The sequence below is a fragment of the Cyprinodon tularosa genome, unplaced genomic scaffold, assembly GCF_016077235.1.
Source record: "Cyprinodon tularosa strain WSP-4 unplaced genomic scaffold, ASM1607723v1 ctg20, whole genome shotgun sequence".
In the NCBI taxonomy this organism is placed as follows: Eukaryota; Metazoa; Chordata; class Actinopteri; order Cyprinodontiformes; family Cyprinodontidae; genus Cyprinodon; species Cyprinodon tularosa.
The window spans coordinates 208125-232871 of NW_024038734.1; the positions used below are offsets into that span (position 1 = coordinate 208125).

The 24747-nt window shown below is 36.9% G+C and overlaps 1 protein-coding gene across 1 annotated transcript; it reads right to left on the bottom strand.

The window, feature by feature from the left end:
- Window positions 1-10098: 10098 nt before the first annotated feature.
- On the bottom strand, window positions 10099-19662 carry trim105 (tripartite motif containing 105). The gene is made up of 7 exons (XM_038284620.1): window positions 19548-19662; window positions 18631-18950; window positions 16054-16149; window positions 13383-13601; window positions 13174-13187; window positions 12931-13046; window positions 10099-11070 (listed from the first exon to the last, which is right to left on the bottom strand). Exons 2-7 carry the CDS (start codon window positions 18922-18924, stop codon window positions 10511-10513), a joined length of 1299 nt encoding a protein of 432 aa, XP_038140548.1. The 5' UTR covers window positions 18925-18950; window positions 19548-19662; the 3' UTR covers window positions 10099-10510.
- Between the last annotated feature and the right edge of the window lie 5085 nt (window positions 19663-24747).

Genomic DNA, 24747 nt, shown 5'->3' on the forward strand with positions numbered 1-24747 from the left:
ATAAAGAGGAGGGAAATACTTAAACAAGTACAGTGGTTCATTTTTCTGACTAGAGGCCAAGTCAGAAAAATAAAGAAAAATTACCAAAATACTGATGCTTATCTTTAAAGGTAGCGTAGCTTGATATTTCAGGTCCATGTTTAGATCTTAGACTTTTGAGAAAAAAAAAGATCCTAAACACAGCAAACCTGTTTTTGAAACAAAATGTAACCAAAATTATGCAAGAAACATGTTGAGTTGTTGGGTTACAATGTTGTAAGGAACATTTAACGAAAATGGAGCCTTTCTTTATATCTTATTTGACAATAAATTGCTGCTTATGTTCACATTTAGCTTAAGAAATTATAACTGCGTTGTCGATTCAACTTTTACATTTACTTTTTAAATAAGATAGTTTAAATTAAAGGCTGTGTGAAAGGAAAAAAAAAACGTTTTGTGATCAATGCTGTGCTGCTGAAGTAGTTCTAAACAGTCCTCTGTATGTGCCACTATATTCAGGTTTATAATTCACTTAAACAACTCATCTGTTTCTGTTGGATGTTTACCTTAACATACCAATTCTCTTACATCAGTGAAAAACCTTATTGTTCAAATTGTCAATAGCTGATACCTAACCTTTTTTTTCTGCGACTATTGATGCAAAAATGTAGAAATTAGACAAAAGATCCTTCCAAAAACCTTGTGAATTTGCTATTATGTTGAGGACTATGGTTATTTATTTTATTATTATTATTATTTATTTATTTATTTAATCAATTAGAAAATGCTTTCTGATGAGGCTTGTTTGTTTGATTATAAACTCAGCAGGCATTAAGCATTGTGAATGAATACGCATTTCAGTAATGAAATGTTTTATATTGGCCTGATGTAATACTCCAATTTTAAATTTCATGCTTGTATTAACTGTATTAGCGGTAAGTGCAAAAATAATCATAATTAACAGAAAGTACATCAGAGAATAAAATTAATTATTGTTAGTCTGCAACAACGCTGTTTAAAAGGGAGTCAGAGAGAACAAGGAGCTGAAAGAACAAAGACTGAAGGTAAAAATTCTTCCATGATTACTTTATACCAAAATGTTTTAGAAGGTTTGTCGCTGATCCACAGCAAGAAAATTTTTTCATTTGCAACAGTAGGTGAGGGTATTATTAAGTCCGTGAAAACCAGGACTGATTTTACCGCCCCTTGGTCCTGAGATGAGCGAGACAGGATTAAAGACTAAGACAACTCCACACCTATCATATCACCAGTATGAATGACATCTTACTTTAATTCTTGTGGCAAATCAATGCAGAACCAGGATGATGCTCTCTCTATGCTTTACTGTTACAAGTTTTTTCTTCATTCATACATTTCACTGTCACCCTGCAGTTGCATAAACAAAATGTTTTAAGTACTGGAGTTATATGTCATTTAGAGTTCGTCACAGTGGTGCTGAGGGTAACATTAATAGTAAACTGCTCTCGGCCAAAGTAAAAGAATCAGTAAATAATCTCAAACCATAATGAATTCCACACCATGCCTAACAGCTTTGTTAGTATATCTTAAGTTTCTTTTTCTTACCTTGCTGTGCATGCATGTGTTTTTATAAGGAATAAACATTAAAGAGCATGAGGCCTAGTTCACAAAAGCCAACATCAGAAATGTCAGGATACAAGAGAAAGTCGGGCTTAGCCTTATTTTAAAGAAAAGGATGCCTATTTTAGAAGGGTTTGTCAGGTTTAATCAATGATGATTATAAAATTGTGTGCTTATGAAACATTTTTGCACTCAGGAGACCATCCTGCCTGCTGCATTGTGTCTTGTGATGCAGTCAGGAGACCATCTTGCCTTGTCATTCTGATGGAGCATCTTGTCTTTATGAACTGATCAATTGTTGTGTCAGAACAAATACTGTTTTGTAATCATGTGCTATGCTCTGTTAATAAAAGACGGCTGCAGGAGGGGGTTCATTGAAGGAGGAAAGCTTGAAGTTGGGTTGGGCTTCTCCTTCCGCTCCTGCAGTACTGTAGCTGCTAAAACCTCTTTCGTGTGCAGGCTCAATTTCTATTTATTTGCAAAGTTATTCTTCCTGAATCCAACATTTTTGGTGCCGAAAACCCGGGAGTCAAGATCCAATTGTCCAGGACCGTGTGGGACCAAGGCCAAGAATCTGTCGACAGCCGTCCTCCCTTCGCTGGACGGGGCCCATAGGTTGGTCCAGCCCTGCCCTGGGCATCCTGGTGACGACTCCCAGAGGACTGAATCTGCGCAGCGAAAGGGTAGGCCTAAAGCTTTTGATCAAAAGTTGGTCTGGGACCATATGAAAGCTATAACTGGTTGTAGTCGCAAGAATATTTGACAAACAGGGTTTTGTTGTGATAGATCTGGGATCGGTATTCTGTGCGTATTGGGTCTGGGACCCTCTGTGTTCTTTTGAGATAATAACACAGTTAAGTAAGGTGCAGCTGCAGCAGAGATATTTGACGAAACCAAGTTTTGTTGACAGATCTGGGATCTGGATATCTGGTGTGTGTGACTGTGTGAGAGTGTGTGAGGAAACAATCAAACCTTTCAGGTTTTGTTGTTTCATACTAAAACAGCAGGGGTTAATACAGTACAACTCTTGTGGATGCAGAGGCAAGAATTTCTCACCTGAAAAGGTAGAAGCAGAAATTACCACAACAGTGTTTGGGTGCTGTCTTGCTGAATAAAAATCCAGTGTGTAGAATACCCTAGGTGTTTGTACTGGACTAAATTCTTTAAAATGGGTAAAGGTCAAAATAAAATTAGAGATAATTTAGAATCTACGATTAGAAGTTTGTAGAAACTCAGAATCCAACAAAAAATAAACACTTGAATATATAGTTTGGTAAAAAAAAAATGGGTTTGAGGGACGCCTCTATTCCAAAAATAAAATAATAAGAACTAAATGATAACATAATAGAATTAAAGTGAGCCAGGGAGGTAACAGAATTAAAAAGGATGGATTCAAAAAGAGTGTAGAGATCATAAAGGGGATGAAAAAGTTTGTGTCAGATTGATACAAGTAATTTAAAATACTTGTAGAAGTAGAAGTAAAAGTATAAATAAATAAATTAGCTCCAAATGGCGAGTTGTTGATATAATACATGCGCAAAATAGATATGTTATTATTACAAACTAAATAAATAGATCTAATGTTGTGTTTGTCCGGTTTTAATGTTACGTGTTTCTGTCTTTAAAGTTATGTTTGTGGTTTTTTTAAGTTGTTTGTGTGTCCAAAAGATAATGAAACACAGTTTAGAGGGAGACAGCTTAAATCTGCACAAGCGCAGGGGGGATGTCATTGGAGCGATGACTGCAGCATTGTTCTAATTGACAGCCTTCCTAATGCGTCTGCAGGGTCTCCAAAACTATAATTTCGGAACCAAAATGTAAAATTAATAAACCCACAAGAAAATTATTTTAGTCATGCAAGCTACCTACAGGGAATAAAAAAATTAGAGGGATTAAATAAGTGGATTGTGCAAGCTAAAACATAGAAACAGCTATGAAGTGTAATTTGGACCATAATTGGGCTCAAGTGAGGGGCTGGTGGTCAGTAGGGATGAAATAGAACAATTGGTCACTGATGAAGAGGGATTCACGGTGGATTTTGTGTTAAGCCAAGAAAGTCCAGTCAATCTATCAGGCAGAGGTCTGTTAAGGAAATTGCAATTAGTCTTGGTTCCTACAGACAAATGCATGTCAGTGAGGAGCTGCACAGATTTTATGACAGCAGAGTTCAGATGCAGCTGACACACATGTGATACATTCAGGCTCATTCCCAAAAACATGAATAGTTCTAGCAATTAATGGACAGGCAGTTAGACTTATATGCGATTCAGGAGCCTGTAAAATTTGCATTAAAGATAATGTAGGACTAAAACCATCCAAAAGGCTTATTTTTGTAAAATCAGCAAATAATCAAACATCCTAGGAATGTATGTCAACCTTCAAACAGGAAAAAGGTTGCATGTTTTTGTAGTAATACTCACCCCATTAATCTGTTTGGATGGGAATTGATGGGAAAATTAAGCAATTTTTCTCAAACAGGGGGGCATGAAGGCTGAATGTGGAGAACATATAAATATCGTTTCAACAAAATCTTCTTGTGTTTAGATGCACTATGCTAGAAGCACATAGTCAGATCCACAGGATGCAGCTCTGTTAGTTGAACAGTAGACCGCTATGAATTTGTGCTTTACCCCAGATGAAAAGTTTGCAAAACAGTTTCTGAAACAAGACATTACTATAATGGTTACACAAATTATGTACACAGATGGGGGTTCTTAGGGGCAGTTACTGTTATGCTTGCTACACAGATGTAAGGAATGTACTGCTTATCATGGGTAAATCATTTGTCATTGGTTAAGACCAGTGAAGAGCAGTGGAGAGACACATGCCTGCGTTTAGAAGCTGCAGAAGGCGTATCTGATTTCTATCCATGTCCGCACCACACAAACAAGGCTGGCTTTATAGCCCTAACACAGAACTATGCAAGCAGCCTTATAAAATTCTGTTTAATACAGAAGCTTGGGTTCAAGATTTAGCATTTGTTAAAATAACTCAGCATTCTTTGCTATCACAATTTGATGAAAATGATTTCAAAGAGATCCCAAATACTTTGTGGTCTACAAGAAGAATTGATGTAGGACTGTTGACAACTATAGATTAAGTTGAAATAGTTCCTAATATAGGCCAAGGATAAAACAATATCTGCTAAAATGTGAAGCAAAGGAAACTATAAAACTAGTTATAAAATTTTTAGCGGGTGCAGAAATAAGTTTGTTGTTTGGGCCATGTTATTTCAAAAGAAGGTAAAAAGCTACAAGAATGTCTTTTTAGAATTGTGCAATTACTGTAGGGCTTAGATTCCACATTATAAAGAAACTTAGCTTTTCTTAAGTTTTTTATTTTTTTTATGACACACTAATAGCTATGTCAGAGAAGCAGACAGCAATTCACAAAGCTGAATGTAGAACTTTTCTCAGCAACTGTCTTAGCTTTGTAAACTTATCAAAAACCGTGCATCCAAATAGTTGGTGGTTAAGCAAGTTATATGAGCTCTGTGTTGTTACATTCTCATGGTGATACGCTCATACCTGTAGTGTCTTACTTTTAAGGGTTAAAGGGGACTCGTGTAAGCAACAGTTCCCCCATATTCTTATTCTTTATTGTATTGTGTAGTTGGATGTGTGTATATAAATAGAAAGCTGTAACCGAAGCGTGTAATAAAAGTATATTCCCTCTGGATTTATTCAAGTATTTCTGATTCTGATTCTGATCAAAACCAGCAGCTATTTTTGATCCATGAAATTATCATGTCTCAAACAGGGGGGAGTTATGATGAATATAGTATACTAACACACACACAGGTGTGTAACTACTACTACTTTTAAAATTTTTGCATGTTGTAAATACAGTTCACAAGGAAATGAGATAACTAAGTGAGGACAGGTGCCAAGAGGTACAGCTCCAGTTGAAATAATTAGCATGGACTACATTGAGCTGACCCTAAGTGGACAGTACAAGTACTGCCTAGTCTTAGTGGACAATTTTTCTAAATGGGTAGAAATTGTTTCCACAAAACATGCAAATGTACTGACCGTAGCAAAAGCGTTGTGTAAACATAGCATACCTGAGCATGGTATCCAAAAAATCCTACAAAGTGATAATGGAACACATTTTGTGAATGAAGTGGTATCACTAATGTCTAAACATTTAAACATAACCTTAAAACATCACTGTTCCTACCATCCACAGAGTGCAGAATTGGTGGAACGAGCTAATGGAGAGGTTAAAAACAGATTGAGAAAATTCATGGCAGAAACAGGAAAGCCATGGCCAGAGTGTTTGTATTTAGTAAAACTACTCATGAGGATTACTCCCATATCTGATGGTCTGACCCCTTTTTAAACTAGTGTATGGGAAACCTTTTGTTCTACCCTTATGGGAAGGGCAACCATGGGCAGAAGAGAAAGGAAAAGAACATTGACCCATTTACTAAGCGAATTCTGAAGTTTTCAGATACAGAACTGTTCAAAGAACATGTAATCTGCCCAATGCTCCTTTTGTTTTTCCCACAGGAAGGCCTGAAGCTGGAGACCGAGTGCTGATTAAAATCATCAAAAGGGAAAATTGGGCAGCTCCGAGGTGTGAAGGACTCTACATTGTGCAACTAACAACTCCAACCACTGTGAAGAGATCCAGGAAAGAGAGACTTGAATCCACCAAAGTCATTGTAAGCTGATTAAAGATTTTCGTCAGCAACAAGTCCAGTTACCTTCACAGGGACCCCACGACTAAGGTATAGATCTGTGGTGAAGTCCAGCTTCAAAGGGGTTTGGTTTTTTTAGGACCACTCGTCTCAACGCTGGTGAAGGGACCAACCTAACCCAGTCTTTTAGAGTCCGGTTAGTGGGTGTTTCCTTGGACGGACTGGCAAAGATCTGAAAAACCAAAGTGGTTTTGCTGCCTGGTGATGACCGTTGAACTGGTGTTCCTAGGGACTCAAACTGAGTGCCAGAAACAAAGGAAAAACCAGAATTGTTTTTGATGGATCCACAGCAAGTCCTTCTTGTGGTGCCAATATGAGATGGCAACATTCCAAGCACGTTGCTGAAGGTTTGAATAAAACGGACTGTTATGTTTGTACTCATACAGACTACTCTGGATGAGTTGAAGATTTAAAGAGGTATCTTGACCATCACACTTCTGGTGCAAGTCCAGCACCATGGACAAGTTGGTTCACCATGGGATCATGGTGGCAGGTGCTGATGAAGATAGCTTTACCATTTGTAGGATTGTTTTTCATATTTTTCCTTTGTATTTGTTGCTTAATACCATATCTCTAGTCAATGATTCATAGAATGATAGGATCCACTCTAATCCAGTATTCAGCTGTAACTTATGTTCAACTCCGCCAAGATGCTGATGCCGATACTGATGATATGGTGGCAACTGTGTAATCTGTTACAGGGATAATGATCGCTTCCTCGGGAAGGGTCGGGTAGGAATTTTCCTCTATTGGAGAGGTTTTGCCTACTCAAGGGACAGATTTTTGAAGTTTTTACATTCTTAATAAATCTTAAATTTTTGCTTAAGTTTTACATTTTAATCCTTTTCATATTTTTGTTTTTTGCATATTGATCTTTGATTACTGAATTCCCTATCTGCAATGCATTTATGATGTGTGTAATAAAAATCTCTTTAGAAGTGCTATATGCTAATGTTTCTATGCACAAGAGGAGGGAAATGTCAGGTTTAATCAATGATGATTATAAAATTGTGTGCTTATGAAACATTTTTGCACTCAGGAGACCATCCTGCCTGCTGCATTGTGTCTTGTGATGCAGTCAGGAGACCATCTTGCCTTGTCATTCTGATGGAGCATCTTGTCTTTATGAACTGATCAATTGTTGTGTCAGAACAAATACTGTTTTGTAATCATGTGCTATGCTCTGTTAATAAAAGACGGCTGCAGGAGGGGGTTCATTGAAGGAGGAAAGCTTGAAGTTGGGTTGGGCTTCTCCTTCCGCTCCTGCAGTACTGTAGCTGCTAAAACCTCTTTCGTGTGCAGGCTCAATTTCTATTTATTTGCAAAGTTATTCTTCCTGAATCCAACAGGTTCCAGGGGGGAACAGGTCCGTGAGACATGGACAGACCCAGGCCATTTTTCCTCCATCATGATGAAGCTGCAGTAAACATCACGGAAGTATCAGAAGTATAAGATGCATTTATATAATGGAATTCACACAATAAATGTATGTAACTGACAGGATAAACCATAAATCACCCTTAGGTGAATGTTGGTATTTCCTCCAAACAAAATCCCCTCCATGTGCTTCAGAGGGGCGTTATATCTTGATGCTTGTGTGATGCAACGCACCAAAAACAGGGAATCCTGTATCAAAAAGATTAAAGGATCTAGTTCACCTGTTCAAAAGTGTCTTTTGTGACATGTCGCCTAATTCATGTGCAATATTGTTGTACACCTAACTACACCTTAAAGGTATTGTGGAAGATTTTTTAAAAGACCCGCCACCCGCACGTGCAAGACCATGCACGAGACCATTTCTCCTCGTTCAAGCCCTGTTTAAAATGTGCTTTTCTCATAGCTCATAAAAGCTTACTGTGTCCACATACAGCACAGACTATATAGTGAACTTTATAGCAAACTCAGTTGGCTTACAGTTCAGACAGATAATCACTGGTTTTTGATCCATTGGTCATATAACTCCTCCACTGTGCGATGCCTGCGCCATCTTTGCTATTAGTCGCCGCTGTCAGGTAGCGACAGCCTATGGCGAAAGCCTGTGGCGAAAGTGGACCGCTGTGACAAAAAATCCCATAGGGCCTTATGAAAAGTGCTCTCTTTGCAAGGCATTCTGGGATATAGCTGCCTCTTCTGAGGCCTTTTTCAAAGAACCATGGTAAAAAAGGTGAGCTTCAATGACACAAACCTCAGCTCACCACACATATGCGTCTGAAAATACGATAAAGATAGCTAATGGGACAAGCAAGTAGGACGGCCTTACGTAAACATATCAGCAGAATGACTGACAATTAGGAGGGCCACTTATTAAAATGATCCACCCGGAAATAACAGATCGTCCTCTACACCTTTAATGTAGCCATTTTAGTACCAAATAGACTTTTCTAATTGTACAGCAAATCGTGGCTTTAAGATGTTCAGCATCTCCTACTGCATTCAGAAACTCACCACTAGTGAAAATCAGAGACAAACCTGTGTTAACGGCATGGCTTTGTTCTGTGTGGTTCAGAATTTGGGACCCAGTAGTCTGCACAGGTAGCAGATGTCGTCTCCAGCCTTTATCAGCCAACTTTATCAGCCTTTTTTTTTTTTTTCCTTTAAGATAAAGACCTTTCCGTCAAACAATAGCTGCCTTTATAAACTCTTCAAAAAGAAATCATGTCCACATATAAAATGATAAAGTTAATATTGGTATAGGCTGCTATGATGAAAATAATTAAAGTTGTTGGATATATAACAATATAGATTAGTGGCTTTGAATGTTGGAAGATAAAAAAAAATACCAAGAAACACAGAGAAGAAAATGGAAGCTGATTGATGGAGCAGGCTAGCTGCACACAATATATCACCATGGCAATATGTGTGCCTGCTTGTTTGAATCTGAGTCAAGGCTTAATTAGGCCAAAATAGCTGGAAATCCCAATTAAACCCCTAATCTTGGTTTTGTGAAATAGGCCTGCATCTTTCTAGACGCTGTACTTTATTGTTAGAAATTCTGTGTTAAGCTATTTGCATCAGATGTCTTGTCCTTGAAAACTATTTTCCAAGTGATTAGTTGCTGAAGAGACTTTAAATGTTGTTGCAACAGAATAAATGTTTTACTAATTAAAGAAAGTGGCTATATGTTTAAAATAATGTTGTCGATATGCACCTAAGTTTGGCATTTCCACAGAACTTGCATGTTTTTGCTAGAAAAGAAAAAAAAATAATAATAATCAGACGTCCAATACTATAGCAGATGGTAACCAAAAAAAAAATCAAGTTTAAAGGTGAGCCTATTTTTATAGCAATCTATATTTAATTGTCATGTTGTGCTATTTTGGTTCATCAGAAGCTTATATGTACAACACCTCGGACCATCAGGATGCACAGGATTAAAGTTCCCACGTTGTTAGTGCTTTTGCCAATTTACAGGAAAAAGTACAGATCTGTTTGGTGTGGTCTATTGTGCCACTCCTCCAATCAGAAGAGCAGGCTGCAGCATCCTGCCTCTCGTGCCCTTGAGGGCTGTCAAAAAAAAAAAAAAAAAAGCCAAGAGACTACCCCCGTGTTACTCTGTTTGCCTGACCTTTCACCTGACAGGAGGAAACAGGACGCTGGTGCTCTTGTGTTTGTAAAGATAACCAAAAGCCCGCCTGTTCTTGCTGCTCCAGTGTCACACGTTCAGAAATTCCAGTCCAGGTGCAGCAGCGTCAACAAAGCCTTCCCTGTCGCTGATTTACAAACGGTTTTGGACTGCCAAGTAGTGATGACTTTAAACCTTCAGAGGTGATGAATGTTTGCAAAGTCGAAGCTGCTGAAAGAACTCCAAGGCAGTCGGCTTAAAAAGAAAGGTTGGTTTATTATCTGCATCAGCAGCTTTATAACAGAGAAATGAAGATAACATCTGTAAGCGACAATGAAACAATGCATGCATATACATTTGAAAATATGCATAACTCATGCATAAAACAAGAGGAACCATTAAAACAAATCCAACCTCTCCATGTACGAACTTTATACATGCTGATTAAAAACCCCTTCATCGAGGGGCTAAAGATCATGAGCGAAAGCTGTACCTGTTTCAATAAAATGCTAATCTATCATGATTGCTGCTTAGATAAAATTTGAGAAAAGCTTGAGTTAAACTCTATGATGTAATAACACGTGAAATGGCAGTGAGGCCTTCTAAATACTGTTTGCCAAGCCTTTGGTCAATAAAAGGTTTTTAATGTGGAGCCGCATCGACTGGCTTTAGCCAGACAGAACCACGGAGGGGTAATGGAGGAGCTTCATGGGATGCGGTTTCTGCCTGCCTTCAGTGATGCACGGGCTGAAGAAGGGGAACACCTTTCCCCTTGGCCCCTTGCTAAACAAGCAGAGCAGGCTCATGTCGTCAGCGTCGTAGAACGCCACCTTCCTCTCGTCGCAGTCCAGGTACACCCCGATCCTCTGCGGGGATGAAGCGACCTGCAGCCTCGACCATGGCTGCGTCCCGGCCCAGTATTGTTCCCCGTTGCGCAGCCGTAGGGTCCAGTAGCCGTTCTCGGGGCTCAGCTTGATCCGAGCGTGCCTGTCCACGGTCTCGGAAGCCACGCCCAGGTCCCATTTAGGGCTGGAGCCCACTTCGACCTCCCAGTAATGTCGCCCTGACTGGAAGCTCTGGGCGGCCAGGATGTTGACGCACTGGAGGAAACGCTTGCTGTTGCTCGTGGGCTGGGTCATGACATCACACTCGACCGCCACGGTTTTATCCCGGGAGACATGAATGCTAGGATGTGCCGTGTCGGCGTCAAACGTTAAGGAAGCAGGACCTTTGGAATGAAAAGGTTTGTTGTTAGGTGTTAGGACTAATAATGTTTTTGGATTAAGGTGAAACATGCAGAGTCAAAAGTATTCACACCTATTGATTGTTTTTTATTTTTTATTTTTTTTCAGATTTTGTCACTTTTGATATTTTTATTGTTTACCTTTTTTGAAAACGAATTGATTGAGGGATTTTGTTCATTTATTTTTACAAGCAAAGAACATGTTTTAGTGACTAAAAAAGAAAATCTAGAATTAAAACTTAAAAAAAAAATGTTTCATCAAAAAAAGATGAGAATAATTTTGCTAATTTCTTAGATTTAATTTAACTTTTTTGTTTATTTTTCATATAAAAATAATAAAATATCAGATTTTCTTTAAAAAAAATTGTATTTTCAAATGTAGCTTTTTAAAAATGTTATTTTAGTGATTTTAGATTTTCATTTTTTTTTTTCAATTTTCTCTTATTGATAGTTTTTTGCAAACCGCATTCTTTTTAAAATCAACATCTCATTTTCTTCAGTTAAAACTTGTTCTTGACACGGACATTGACCAAAAATTTTTTTGCCATTTTCCATACAGACAAATAAAAATGACCTGAGTGAAGTTGGCCCCCCCACCTTCTTCAAATCAGACAAAATTAGTGTCAAACATTTGTGCAGCAAAAACTTTCGTTTGTGCCGCTATCATTTTAAAGATATAAAGAAATGTTTCTAGAGGTCATGAAAGGTCAACCAGCCCTCCCACCTTCTTCAAATGAGGCAAAGTGGGTGTCAATTAACTCGGCTCCGTTTGTGCTGGTTTGTGCAGCAAAAACAGATGTTAACTGACCTTTGATGAACTCTACAAAATATTGAAATATTGAAATGATGGCAGTACAAATGAACATTTTTGCCAGACAAAAATATAAAATTAATTTTAAATATAAAATATTTAAAATAAATATATAGAAAATATAAAAATGCATATTTTAAATTATATGCATTTTTTGTACTGCTATCATTTTAATAGGGATTGTAAAAGCCATCAAAGACCAGTGAACATTTGTTCATTCTGAAACTCTGAATTTCATATAAATTATAAGTTGCTAACCTATGATCATATAATTTTAAACTGTAAAAAAATTATAGCGGCACAAACGAAAATTTTTGTTACACAAACCAGCACAAACGTTTGACACTAATTTTGTCTAATTTGAAGTAGGTGGGGGGGACCTTTACATTTTCATTAATATCTTCAAAGCCAAAGCAGCACATATGAAAATTTTTGCTGCACAAACCAACACAAATGGAGCTGAGTTAATTGACACCCATTTTGTCTGATTTGAAGAAGGTGGGGGGGCTGGTTGACCTTTGATGACCTCTAGAAATATTTCTTTATATCTTTAAAATGATAGTGGCACAAATTTACATTTTTGCCGCACAAACGTTTGACACCAATTTTGTCTGAAGAAGGTGGGGGGGGCCAACTTCACTCAGGTATAAAAATGTCTCTTCTCTCTTCACTCCCTGGTCAAAAAGCTGTGACTTGCAAAACACAATTAGAAAAGATGCATACATAAAAACAATCTGAAAAACTGAAGAAGAAGAAGAAAAAACATTGAAAGAAAAAATTATTAAAAGATTTATATTTTTATAAACAAGATCTGGTAAAACAGCAAAGTTTTTCATGGAAAAATGTTGCTATTAAATCACAATAAAAAAAATGCTTCATGAAATTTCAAAAAGCATGTTTTTTGCTTGCAAAATATAATAATTGAAAGTAACTCTATATAAATCTAGTCATAATATTTCTATTTCGGGTGTAATCCCTCCATAGTTTTGCACTCCCAGACCTTTTGAAACAATACTCATCAGACAGGAAGCTACCTGGCTTTAGGCTGTTGAACATCTTCCTCCATGTGACGTATTGTAACGGAGCAAAGTATTTGCTGCTGAAGGCACTGATATTGAAATCCGGCGCTATATTCACCTCCACACAGGGGCTGCAGATTGAACACACTTCATTAGCTTGACACCAAATAACATTAATTAGATTTCAAAGTCAAACATGAGCTGCTCTTAAAAGGCCTGAGGTAATTGTCGTGTCACTTAATGACAATGAATCCTTACCTTAACTGTGGGAACTGTCAAGAGGGAAACCAAAGAACAACGTCATTAAATGCATAATTCAATACACAATTAGTGTAGCAAAGAATTTTGAAGATTAGGTGAAGCTCTTGTTTTTAATTCAGTACTGATGTTATAGATTTCAAATTATTGTTGGGTATAATAAAATAAACTTTACAAAGCCGAAAAGATTTCGAATGAGAAGTTTCCACCTCGGTAAGTGAATTGTTGGACTGTTGTAGCAGTTTAATGTTGTTCTCCAGTTCCCGCATAGCAGACTCTGCAGCCTGCAGGTGGTGCTGGACCTTCTCCAGTTCCTCCTCCTGCTCCCGTCTCAGCTGATCCAGCAAACAGGTCTCCTCCTCCTGCAGGATCTGATGCAGAGCTCGGAACTCGCCCTTGACGCGCTCCTGCAGATCTGCTCCGACCCTCTGGAAACATAGGAAAAGATCTAAGGAGACATTTTCATTTTAAACCAAGCTAGGTGGATCAGTAAAAATATAAACTCTTATACAGAGTTTTACATGATAGATCCACACAAAGGGGCTCATGATTAAAAAGTAATGGGAAAGTGGTGAATTTGAACAATCTGAAAGGTTTGACCTTTTTTCTTGTAGAACGATGTAAATAGAGAAGAACGACCTTACTCTATAATTGATGCTCTAGATCTTTTAGAAAATGTCTCTAAAATTTGTGTGCATCTAGAAACTGATGTTTTCCTGTTAAAGTCAGATTGGTTGGAGAACTCTAGTGAGGATTCAATTTTTTTTATTCTTGCCATGAATTTTATATGTATAGGACTTTGACTAGGTCAGAACCACTTCAATGCAGCTCCAGCTGTATGTCTGGGGGGTCATCCATGCACTGATTTTGAATTATCTGAAGGCCACTTGAAATTTAGATGTCTGTAGAGGTTGCATGTGCAGAAAGTTGGCTAGAGAAATAACTGTCCCCCTCCGTTTTCTTGACATGCTATCACCCCCAATAGCTTCTACTTTCCTATAATGTCTGTGAAATATGACGTCTGATTATTTGGGTGTGAGAAAATTTAATTACTGGACTTGTTGCAAAGGTGTTACCCCATCACATTACTTCACTAGAATTCACTGATCTTCTAAGCGTGACCCATTCTTTCATACCTGTTTGTAGGAACTGTATTTCTAAAAGCTTGATTTTATGGAAACTGAGGAGTTTGAAGCACCAGATTTCAATTATTTTTACAGTGAAGATATATCTCAGTACATCGCTGTGAAGATAAATACCAATTTACTTGTATGATCTCTTTCTAATCCATACTTTTATCTCTGTATAACCTTCAACATTTTGGCCAATGTCATCTGTGTACGGTGTAATCATCTGCTGCTTGGAGAATCAATCCGAATGACTAAATACCACATGAAATCATAACACCTGGGATATATTAGCGAACAATTTATCAACTCTAAAGAGAGGATTGATTGTTGCACACACTGATATTGCAATGCAGATATTATGCAGCCTTAATGTGGAATAGAATCACTAATTAGTTGACTTCTGGAAACAGTTTTTTCTGCAATGGATGTCATTTTCAAGTTTTAGATCAAAGGAATAGTGACTATTTGTACAAAACTAAAATTTAAAAAAGGTGATCAAAGCAAAAGGTGAATTTTACTCAAATAGTCATTCCGTAAAAGTTCAAAGAATATCCACTGGACTTGGTTTTTCAAGATTTAAAATCTTGGGAAAAAATCTTGGATTTCAAATCTTGGAAACCAAGTCCAGTGGATATTCTTTGAACTTTTATGGAACGACTATGACTTGGATGACTGAGAATCTTCATCAACAACTCAAATAGTCATCTGATGCACTCTGAATTCTGGCTTACAACCAAAAGACCAAAACAGGGTCAAAATCCAGTTCTTTGTTGATTTTATGCTCCGTTCAGACAAAACAGGTTACAGACTTCACAGGATTCTGCTACTGCGCTAACTCTGATTCCTGCACCCGTTCTTTGACTGATTGACTGACAACAAATGGGCTGACAGGGACTGAGATTAAGACTAGGACTAAGAGTGGTAAAAAAAAAAAAAAAACATATGACCCCCTACTTGCATAATGAGCTACCTAAGACCGTCCTATTTATACTGTGAAACACCCACATCCCAAGCTAAAATTAATTAACTAATTAAGTGAATCTTTAACCAAAAACATACTCTAAAGAACAAATTAAAACTAAATAATCTAAATTCTAAGATTTAACTGAAAATGGAAAAATAGCTCCTATAGAACCTAAATAGAGTATGAATTCTCATCCTTCTCAGAAAGCGCACATCCACAGTAGATTGATCTTCATGCTGGTCTGTCAAATTGTTTTCTGATAAAATACAATAAAAGATGTTGGCTCTATAGACACTTGTACAAGGAAATGTATCTGTAGCTAATGAAAAAAAAAACATTATAATAAAAACCTTCATAAAACCAGGTGATTAACAGTAATCTATTAACAATTTTCAGCATTCCTTTTTTCTCAAGACTGAATGTGATGAATGAGCATTTAAGCCGCTCCTGTAGTCGATAAGTTGTCTGAATAACTGTTGAGGTAACTGGGCGTCGCTCATTAAAGTGATTCAGATGAAAAACTGCTCAATTAATGGAAAGCAGTGTAAAAGAGATTAATATTCGAAGAACTGTCCAACAGCCGGAGGGTGTTTGCACTGATAATAGTTTCCTTTTCATCTATTCAGAGCACACAGCAAGCTTTGAATATATCTCCCGTCTGCTTTTTGCACTCATTTTATCTTATTTTCAGCTGATATTCAGTAAAAACAGAAAGCCAGATATCTGTTGTAACACCAGAGACAAAGAATAAATTGTTAGGTGCTGCATTTGTTTGTACAAACCTACCTTTATGATATCCATCTTGTCTTTGTCTTTGCGAATGCTGCAGAGGAGGTCCTCTTTCCTTGAGTTGTGGTTCTCCAAGCTCTCACTCAGCCTTTTCTGCACAGCAATATGCAAATAATGTTAAAGTGCATCTTAATTATTAGTTTATCTTAATTATTTTAAACATTTTTATTTAGCAGGACCAGAAATCTAGACCCTTATGGATGTTTATCAAAATCTAATGATATGCATGTATAATTTTGTTTAGCCCAATGCAAAAGTGGGACGATCGACTACTAAGCCCAACTGCATTAAACTTATAAAATAAAAACTCAATTAGCGGCTCCCCAGAAAATGAGAGTAAACCAACTGTGCATGTAAAAACACAAACAAATGCTCAAGATATAAATAAAATAAAAAATAATCAAGGATTTTTGTTTGAAAAGTATTCACACCCCTTGACTTTTCCCACATTTTGTAATCTTAGATTCATATACTTAACCTAATTTTACTGTGAATTTATACGATATCATCAATAAATAATTAATAATAAGGAAGTAGTGATACAAGAAAACCACAGGAAAATTTGGCAAGAAAACAAAAACATTTCCAGCCAGATTGGATCAAAATTCAAGTTGTTAATCTAGATGGAAAATGTTACATGTAATGGGTGTGATCTAATGCTTCATACATCTACACGGAAATAAGAAATATTTCTGAAATTTTCAAATCCCCTTCTTGTCATCCAAAAGAGACAGTTATTTATTTACAAGAGTTTTTCCACAATCTTTTTACTGTTGGGATAATTATGGACCAAATCCTAACCTATTTAAATGTGTTCATATTTTTTTTTCTCGCAAAACTGCCTTTATTGTAACAAAATGTCCTGGTTCAGAAATAAATAAATAAATCAGGATTTGTTGAGGAGCATGGATGTAAAAATGGCCTAGTAGGTCAAAGGTCACAGATGATCTCCATCCATCCAATATGACTGAACTTCCGCTTTTCTTGAAAAGAAGAACAAGCAAAGAATTTATTTGGGCAAGTTGTTTGGGATATGCCCCAAAAAGACAGTGAATAACAGTTATAAAACTATAAATTGAAACAACAGGGCTACAAGTAACGATTAATTTGCAAATTGATCAATCTGTCGATTTTTTTCCCAAATTAATAATCAGATAGCAAAGTGTTCCTTAAAAAACACACTTTGCAAAATTAAAACAGGTGAAACTAAATCTTCTCCACTAGAGGAGTTCTGGATAGAGCAGATTGACGGACGAAAAGGACTTATCTTAAATGAAAAACTGAAAAATGTTTACATTAATGTTTTTTCTTACAATTTTGGTATATACAACATAATGTAAAACAAAAAAAAATGTTTTTATAGCATCACCAAATTGGAAAAGAGCTGAAGGGTCCTGATTGCTTCTAAAAGCACTATAATATGTCAGCGAGGCCTTATACACTTATCCTTATGCTGAGGTTAGGAAAGATCCTGGAATAGAAAGTAATATAAAAAGGGAGTGGGAAGAGGACTTTGGCTCAAACAAGTTAATAAAACACAGATGTGAACTGAAACATGGTGAACTGTGGTGTAATAAACTTTTACAGCTGAAATTGCTATCATTAGTAATTAACTGATTTACCTCGGAACACTTTATGATGTGTATAAGATATGAGACAGGGCAATGATTGAACATAAAATGAATGAAATACAGGCCTGATGATTGATATTAAAGGAAAAGTCTGGTCACATTCAGAATTCAAACTTCTGAACGTACTTCAAATATTACAGTATTACATACTGTTCAATGATTGTTAAGTGAAGTTAATCAAGAGCAATTTCATTTGAATGTGCTTTACTGGAGGCATCCATGTTTGTCAAAGAACACTACTGCCACCTACTGGTTTGTGACGTCACGGTGCGGTATCGGCTGTTGATAAAGTCCCCCTGCTGTATCTGGTGTTTGTCACAACGCGCTATTATCCAAGTCATCTTGAAAACATTCTTCTTCCAAATGTTGCCTACATGTTATGTGTTTTTTCTCTGGTCAGAAGTTCGATGGAAAATCCTCCCTCTTCAAGTTGGCAATCCAATGAAGAACCCGTCCGTGGAGGATCAGGATTCGGAAAGGTGAAATAACACTTTTTTTTTTCACTTTTACCCGATGTATACCAACATCCACCTGCCATGCACGTGGGCATTGTCAGTTTAATTATAGCTCTCGTGAATTTTAATAGTGAATTCCATTGGAAATCTAAAATAATTGTTGTTGATTGCAGATGTGTCTAGTAGTTCCCATTGATTTTGCTTGTAAAGCGGGAAGAATGGCGCTAGGCTTACCGCACCGTGACGTCACTGCCGCAAGATGGTAGGAGGGAGGTGCTACTATATTTGGGCAAAAATGGCCGCTCCCGGACTCCATGATCATGACAAAAATGATTGTCTTTATTTTTTTACTGATTAACACTAAATTCATTAAACCACCACAAACGTATTAGTTTTAGGTATAGATAATAATCCATTGACTATTCCTCGCTGACTGCACTTTTTCTTTAAAAAACAAAAAAGGAGAAAAAAAAAAGCAAAGAAGTCACCTCCAGATTCCGGATGTAGGTGTCTGAAGTGGAGGACCGAACCTTCTCCACCATGGCTGCCACCAGGTAGTTGGTCTGGAACTGCTTGGACCTGAACTCTTTGCGGCACTGTGGGCAGGTCACGGGGCCCGTAGTTCCCCTCCAGTACCGTGAGATGCACGCCTTGCAAAAGTGGTGCATGCAGGACAACATGACAGGCTCCCTGAACAGGTCGCAGCATATGGCGCATGTCAGGTCGTCCCTCAGGCTACTTTTGCTGGGGGATGGAGGAGGAGCAGTAGGAGCAGCAGCCATGTTGGAGGCGACTTGGCTTCTCCAAACTGGGGAAGTGAAAGCAAAAGATTAGAAGGAAGAGGAAACACAAGGTGCTGAGCTGGCTTATTTTATTTCAGGATTAATGTGAAGGCAAACTAAAGACAATGCATACAAGGGGAGTGGGGTTAGGGGATAGAGCGTGGAATCCTTCGGTTCTGAGTTCGAGCTCCACTCTCACAAACTAACACCCTGGGTCCCTAAGCAAGACCCTTAACCTGCTCAGGGTTCTTTCTGCTTCCCAAGGGGATGGGTTAAATGCAGAGATAAATTTCTCCAATGTGAGATCAATAAAGTTAAATTATTATCATTTTTATATTTAAAAAAGCTACAAATCCTGTAATGCACTGATGGTAAACATTATAAGTCAGTTAGATTAGGTGTAAAGAAAGTATTTCAAAGCGAAAGTAATCTGGGTGATTAGAGCAGATTATAGAACCACGGATCATATGATCCTTTTAATAAAAGGTTTGTTTTGTTTGTTCAGACTGATAGCAAATGAAACCAAACAGCTGCACGCAAACACGTTAACTCACCAAAAACCTTATTAAATATTCTACATAACAACGATATAAACGTAAAATGTTAGAGTTGAACGAACTTACGCTCTCTGCTGCCAAGTAAAAAGTGTGTCCAAACACTTAAAAGTCCTTTCTTCTTCGCTTGATCTCCTCCGCTCTTCTTCCTGGTGCAGTTTGGTTTCCAAACCACCAGTGATAACTGCGCATGCGCACGGTGTAACGCCACCTTTGATTGGTTAGTTCATCTCGAAACCAGGAAGTAGTGCAAAATCACAGCAGAAACCTATTTTATGTTTATCATTCGCTTCTTTCAAATTAAATGTTTTGTAATAAAAGCAAATACATTTTATGTTCATGTATGGACTGAAGGAAATTAAGAAGTAGATATCTTAGCTAAACAGGCTTTAATGTCAGACATTAGACTTAGATTTATTTTGTTTACACAAGTGTAAAACATAAAGAAATTTTGTTTAGAACAGCTTTCTGGACAATTTATTTTCTTTTTTTTTAAATGCAGCCGTGAAAAATAGTAAAAAAAACAAAAAAACAAACGAAAAAAAACATTAGTATAAACATAAGCCTATATTTACAGTTCTAACATTTCTAGTTTTATATATATAAATATATATATAATGATAAATAATAATAAATATAATAAAATACAATACAATAACCCATTTTACAAAACATTCAGTTGTCTAATGGCAGGGGGGAAGAAATTGTTATGGAATCTGCTGGACCTGCATCGGATGATTCGAAGCCTCTTCCCCAGAGGACAGCAGGGGGAACAGTCCATGGTGGGGGTGTGAGAGGTCATTGATGATGTTATGGGCTCGGGACATACAGCGCTGGGATGAAATGTCTTTTAGGAGCCCCGATGCTCCTCTTTGCTGTTCTCACCACTCTTCTCACCTTCTTCCAGTCTGAGGCGCTGCAGCCTCCACACCACACAGTGAAACAGCTGGTCAGAACGCCCTCTATAGTGCTTCTGTAGAAGGTGGTGAGGATGGGTGGGGGCAGGTGGGCTCTCCTCATGGCATCCTCAGTGGAGCGGTTGCGTCGGTAGGCAAACTGGAACGGGTCGAATGTTGGCAGCAGACTGGAGACGATGTGTTCTTTAACCAGCTTTTCGAAACACTTCATCATGATTGGAGTCAGTGCGACAGGCCTGTGATCATTGAATGAGTTGACCTGAGGCTTCTTTGGGACCGTTATAATGGTGGCAGACTTGAAGCATGCTGGTATTATGGATCGGTCCAGCAGGTGTAAAAAATGTCTGTGCGGACACCAGCCAGCTGATCTGCACACTCCTTATGCACCCGCCCAGGTATGTTATCAGGCCCTGGGGCCTTCCTTGGATTGATTCTCCTCAGAGTTTTCCTCACTTCAGCTACATCCAGGTTTAGTACCTCCTGCCCCTGGTGTGGAACAGCTTTTACTGCTGGAGTGCTGTTTAGTTCCTCAAACCTTCTAAAGAAGTTTTTCAGTTCATTTCGGAAGTCAGCGTTTGCTCCATCTGCCAGGGGTGAGGGGTTATACTCTGTGATCATCCGAATGCCTTTCCACATCCACCTGGTGTTACTGTCATCGTGGAAAAGATCCTGGATCTTCTGATATTATTTAGAGATATAGATATTATTAACTTAAGTGTTCCTTTAGCAAAAAAAAGGTAAATCTATAATTCAGAATAAAATCTGTAAAGTTTGGCAGTAACATTGTGATAATCATGACACTGGTAGAGATCTATATAAAATTCAAAGACTGTAGGGGGTAATAGTTGTAAAAATGGAAGGCGGAAAGAAGAGGAAGTCATATCTCGACTTAGAACTGGTCATACTGGACTTAATATTTCTCTTTTCAAAATAGGGAAACATGAAACAGGGACTTGCAATTACTGTAATCAGATGGAAAAAGTGGAACATGTGTTATTAGAATGTGATAAATAGTCACTGGAACGTCAGCGCTTAAAGCAAACACTAAATAGAGAAAAAATTGGATTTTCTATGATAAACCTTTTAGGAAGTAAATCTAATTCTGCTAGAAATCAGTTAATTCGATTTTTAAAAAACACTGGATTATTTAATCGGATTTAAAGTAAGAATATAAGTGTGTGTATGCATGTGCATATACACACATACTAATTTATATGTGAGTTTGTATATTGATTGATGATAATATGCAGATTCGTGCATACAATTGAGGTATGTATTAATAACTTCCCTCTGACATCATTGATGACCACACCCCAGTCTGGTAGGTGGCGGTAAATGCACCTTAAGTTGGTTGCCATCCGCCAATAAAAAAACATAATAAGGCGAAGAAAGCAAATACATGCTCTACGCTTATTTCAATCTCTAGAGCTCCTTATGGCAGCCAACAGATGGGCAGTTATAAAATCAAGAAAGATTTAAAGATGTGCCTTTTAATCTAGATGCAAACTCAGAACAAAGGGACATTTTTGTTTTAAAATGCTGAAATTATTGACCAATAATGTGTTTCTGTTTCTCCTAAATTAAAATTATGAAAATCTAAATTGTGTGTGTTCTTTTGCAGCATAGAAACAAACAACCTTTCTTTTGAGTGTATTTTGCGGTGCAGGGAAAATAAATCTAACTTCAATATTTATTACTTTTTTGTCTAAATTTTCTTTGAACAGATCACAAAATCAACCCTAATTTGAATAATTTAAATTTCAAAATTTGGTTTAAAGAGTATTTTTATGTATTTATTTAATTATTAAAAACAACAAATTATGATATAGGCTTATATTAGCTACTTTTTCTATATTTGCTACAAGGAAGTAGTTTATTATCAAAACTTGCTCATATCTACAGACAGATAAAAGTCTATGTTACGAACAAGACTGGACAAGGAGCCTTGATTATTTTTGTTTCTAGACATTCTCACAGTGAGATGTAAACATGAAGTCCACTGGAATAAGAATAAGACCCTTTTTTATCACATGAATGATTAATTTCCATTTATCCTCTGGCAATTTATTATTATTTGAGGTTGTCCAGGTCCAGGTTTTATATAAAATACAAAACCCTCATAGGACCATTGTCAATGTTTCAAGCTGGTTGGCTAGCTCATTAGGCTGATTGTACGGTCTTTCTTATGAAGTTCTGCTAATTTGGAATACATTTTCAATTTTTTTTATTTTTTTTGCAATTCTTCCTTCTGTCAAAGATGAGAAAATTCCTATGTTGGGTGATTTTGCAGTCTTATAAAAGGTTCCATTTCGATAAGAGATTGCACCATGCAAAGTGTGTAAAACACACCTATTTATTTTTTTTCTTGTATCCATCAAATGTATCCTTCAGGCTCTCTCTTCACTGAAAGCAAGATGACCCCGGTGTTCTCCATGAAGCTGCAGGCCTTTCTGCAAAGATGTGGATATTAAAGGTAAATTCAATTGGTCAAAGACAGACGAGGAGGAAAAATAGACACAATATCAGTTTGGCTTCTTGAAACGAGTCCTGGTGCTTATAGCAGGGACTTCCCACACAAACATTTGCCTCAAGAATTCAATTTGCAAACTTTACAGACTATCAATCCCTCTGAATCAATATGACCAATCACTTGTGACCTAAAGACTTTCATCTGTCTGGATTACAAGAGTGTTTAGCTACCACTGTAAATTTCATGAAAAAATACACTTGGAAAAAGAGGGAAAGCAACGCTTAACCGCTGTAAAAAAAATATCATAAATACCTGCCTTTTAGATAAGAGAAACATGTAGAAATCACCTCTTGTATGTTAACATGATCAGAACTTAGAGACGTACAACAAAATGTGCATTTCTAGTTGCTTGTATTTTATTTTCACATTTTGGTAACTCAAAAGTAAAACTTGCACATTTTGCGCATTTTATGTAGCAGACAAGTATAACTATAAAGTTATACACTGTTTTTTATTTTTTCACAGGTAAAATCTGAAAAGTGCAGCATGCATTTGTTTTTAGCCTCATTTACTTTTAGAATCACAATCTTATTTTAATCAGAGGAACAGATTTTGTGGCTTGCATGCAGTTCTTTCCCATGGCAAAAAAAAAAAAGTGATCATACAGTTATGTTGGTTCAAAGGTTTCTATCTAAGGAAAACCAGCTGATTGCGGCGATCTATTGATCAAAGCAAACCCTCACATTAAGCATGCTTTTAGCGACAGTGGAGAGGAAAACTATTTAAGAGCAAGAAACCTCCAGCAGAACAAAGCTCAGTGTGAGCGGCTATCTGTTGAGGCCGACTGGGGTTCAGGGAGACAGAAGCAGACACAGAAAAATAAACAGAGAAAATTCACGAGAGTTTCACATTCCAACAGAGAGTTGGAATGTGAAACACTGCTTATTTAAAGTCGTGGAAATCCTTTCTTAATTTCAAAAAGGCTGCCCACATCATTATAATAAAAAAATATTGTAAGTGAGGTAAATATTCTTATATTATTAATAAAATGTTTATTGTATTTAAATGAAGTGCAGCTTAATTTTGTTGTAAGAACACAAGCCTTCATAGGACTTTTTCTTAGCCCAAGCCTTTCAGCAACAATATTGTCTATGTCACACAAGTCGGTCTTTAGACTTGCAATCCATCACATTGGCTAAAAAATTATAAAGACCCAAATAATTTTCGCAAATATAGATGCACCAACAAACACTGGGTTTAGCATTTATTCCACTGACTAACTGCATTAAATTTCTAAAATAAAGTGACTTGAAGCATAACATAAATATCTATTTTTTATCATTTTAAGTGATAAAACAAAGCAAAGGTTGACCATTGAAAAAAAGTGTATGAAGTTAAAGGGATGCAAAGGTTTTAACAACTCAAAAGGTAAGCAATACATCGCATTTGATCAGAGCTGGGTAGAGTACCCAAAAATTGTACTAAGAGTCGCTCTACTTCATCATATTTTTACTTAGGTAAAAGTCAAAAGTATCCTTTAAAGAATGACCTAAGAGTAAAAAAGTGTTTGGTTTAAAAGTTATTCAAGTACAGAGTAACTGATCTACTTATGAACCATGGTCCTGATTTAATGCTTTACAAAATTATGTAAATTTGAACAAAATATTAAGTTAGATGCAAATTCAAGTTTCAAAGAATGATATAAAAATAAACATCTAAAATAGATTAATTACACAATAAAGAATTTAGATAGAATAAGCAACATTTATTTATTATTTATTTTTGTTATAAAACTTAAAACATCAATAGTTACTGTATGTAAATTAGGTTAAATTATAGTGAACTCTTTACTGTATTTTCATTCCACCTCCAAATGACACAG

Bases quoted from the DNA above. Each gene is read 5' to 3' on its own strand.
- trim105 (XM_038284620.1), bottom strand. From the start codon at position 18,924: ATGGCTGCTGCTCCTACTGCTCCTCCTCCATCCCCCAGCAAAAGTAGC. The intron at 16,150-18,630 runs GTGACTTCTTTG...ATTGCTGTGCAG, and splicing joins CCTACATCCGGAATCTGGAG to AAAAGGCTGAGTGAGAGCTT. The intron at 13,602-16,053 runs GTAGGTTTGTAC...CTATGTTTCCAG, and splicing joins ACAAGATGGATATCATAAAG to AGGGTCGGAGCAGATCTGCA.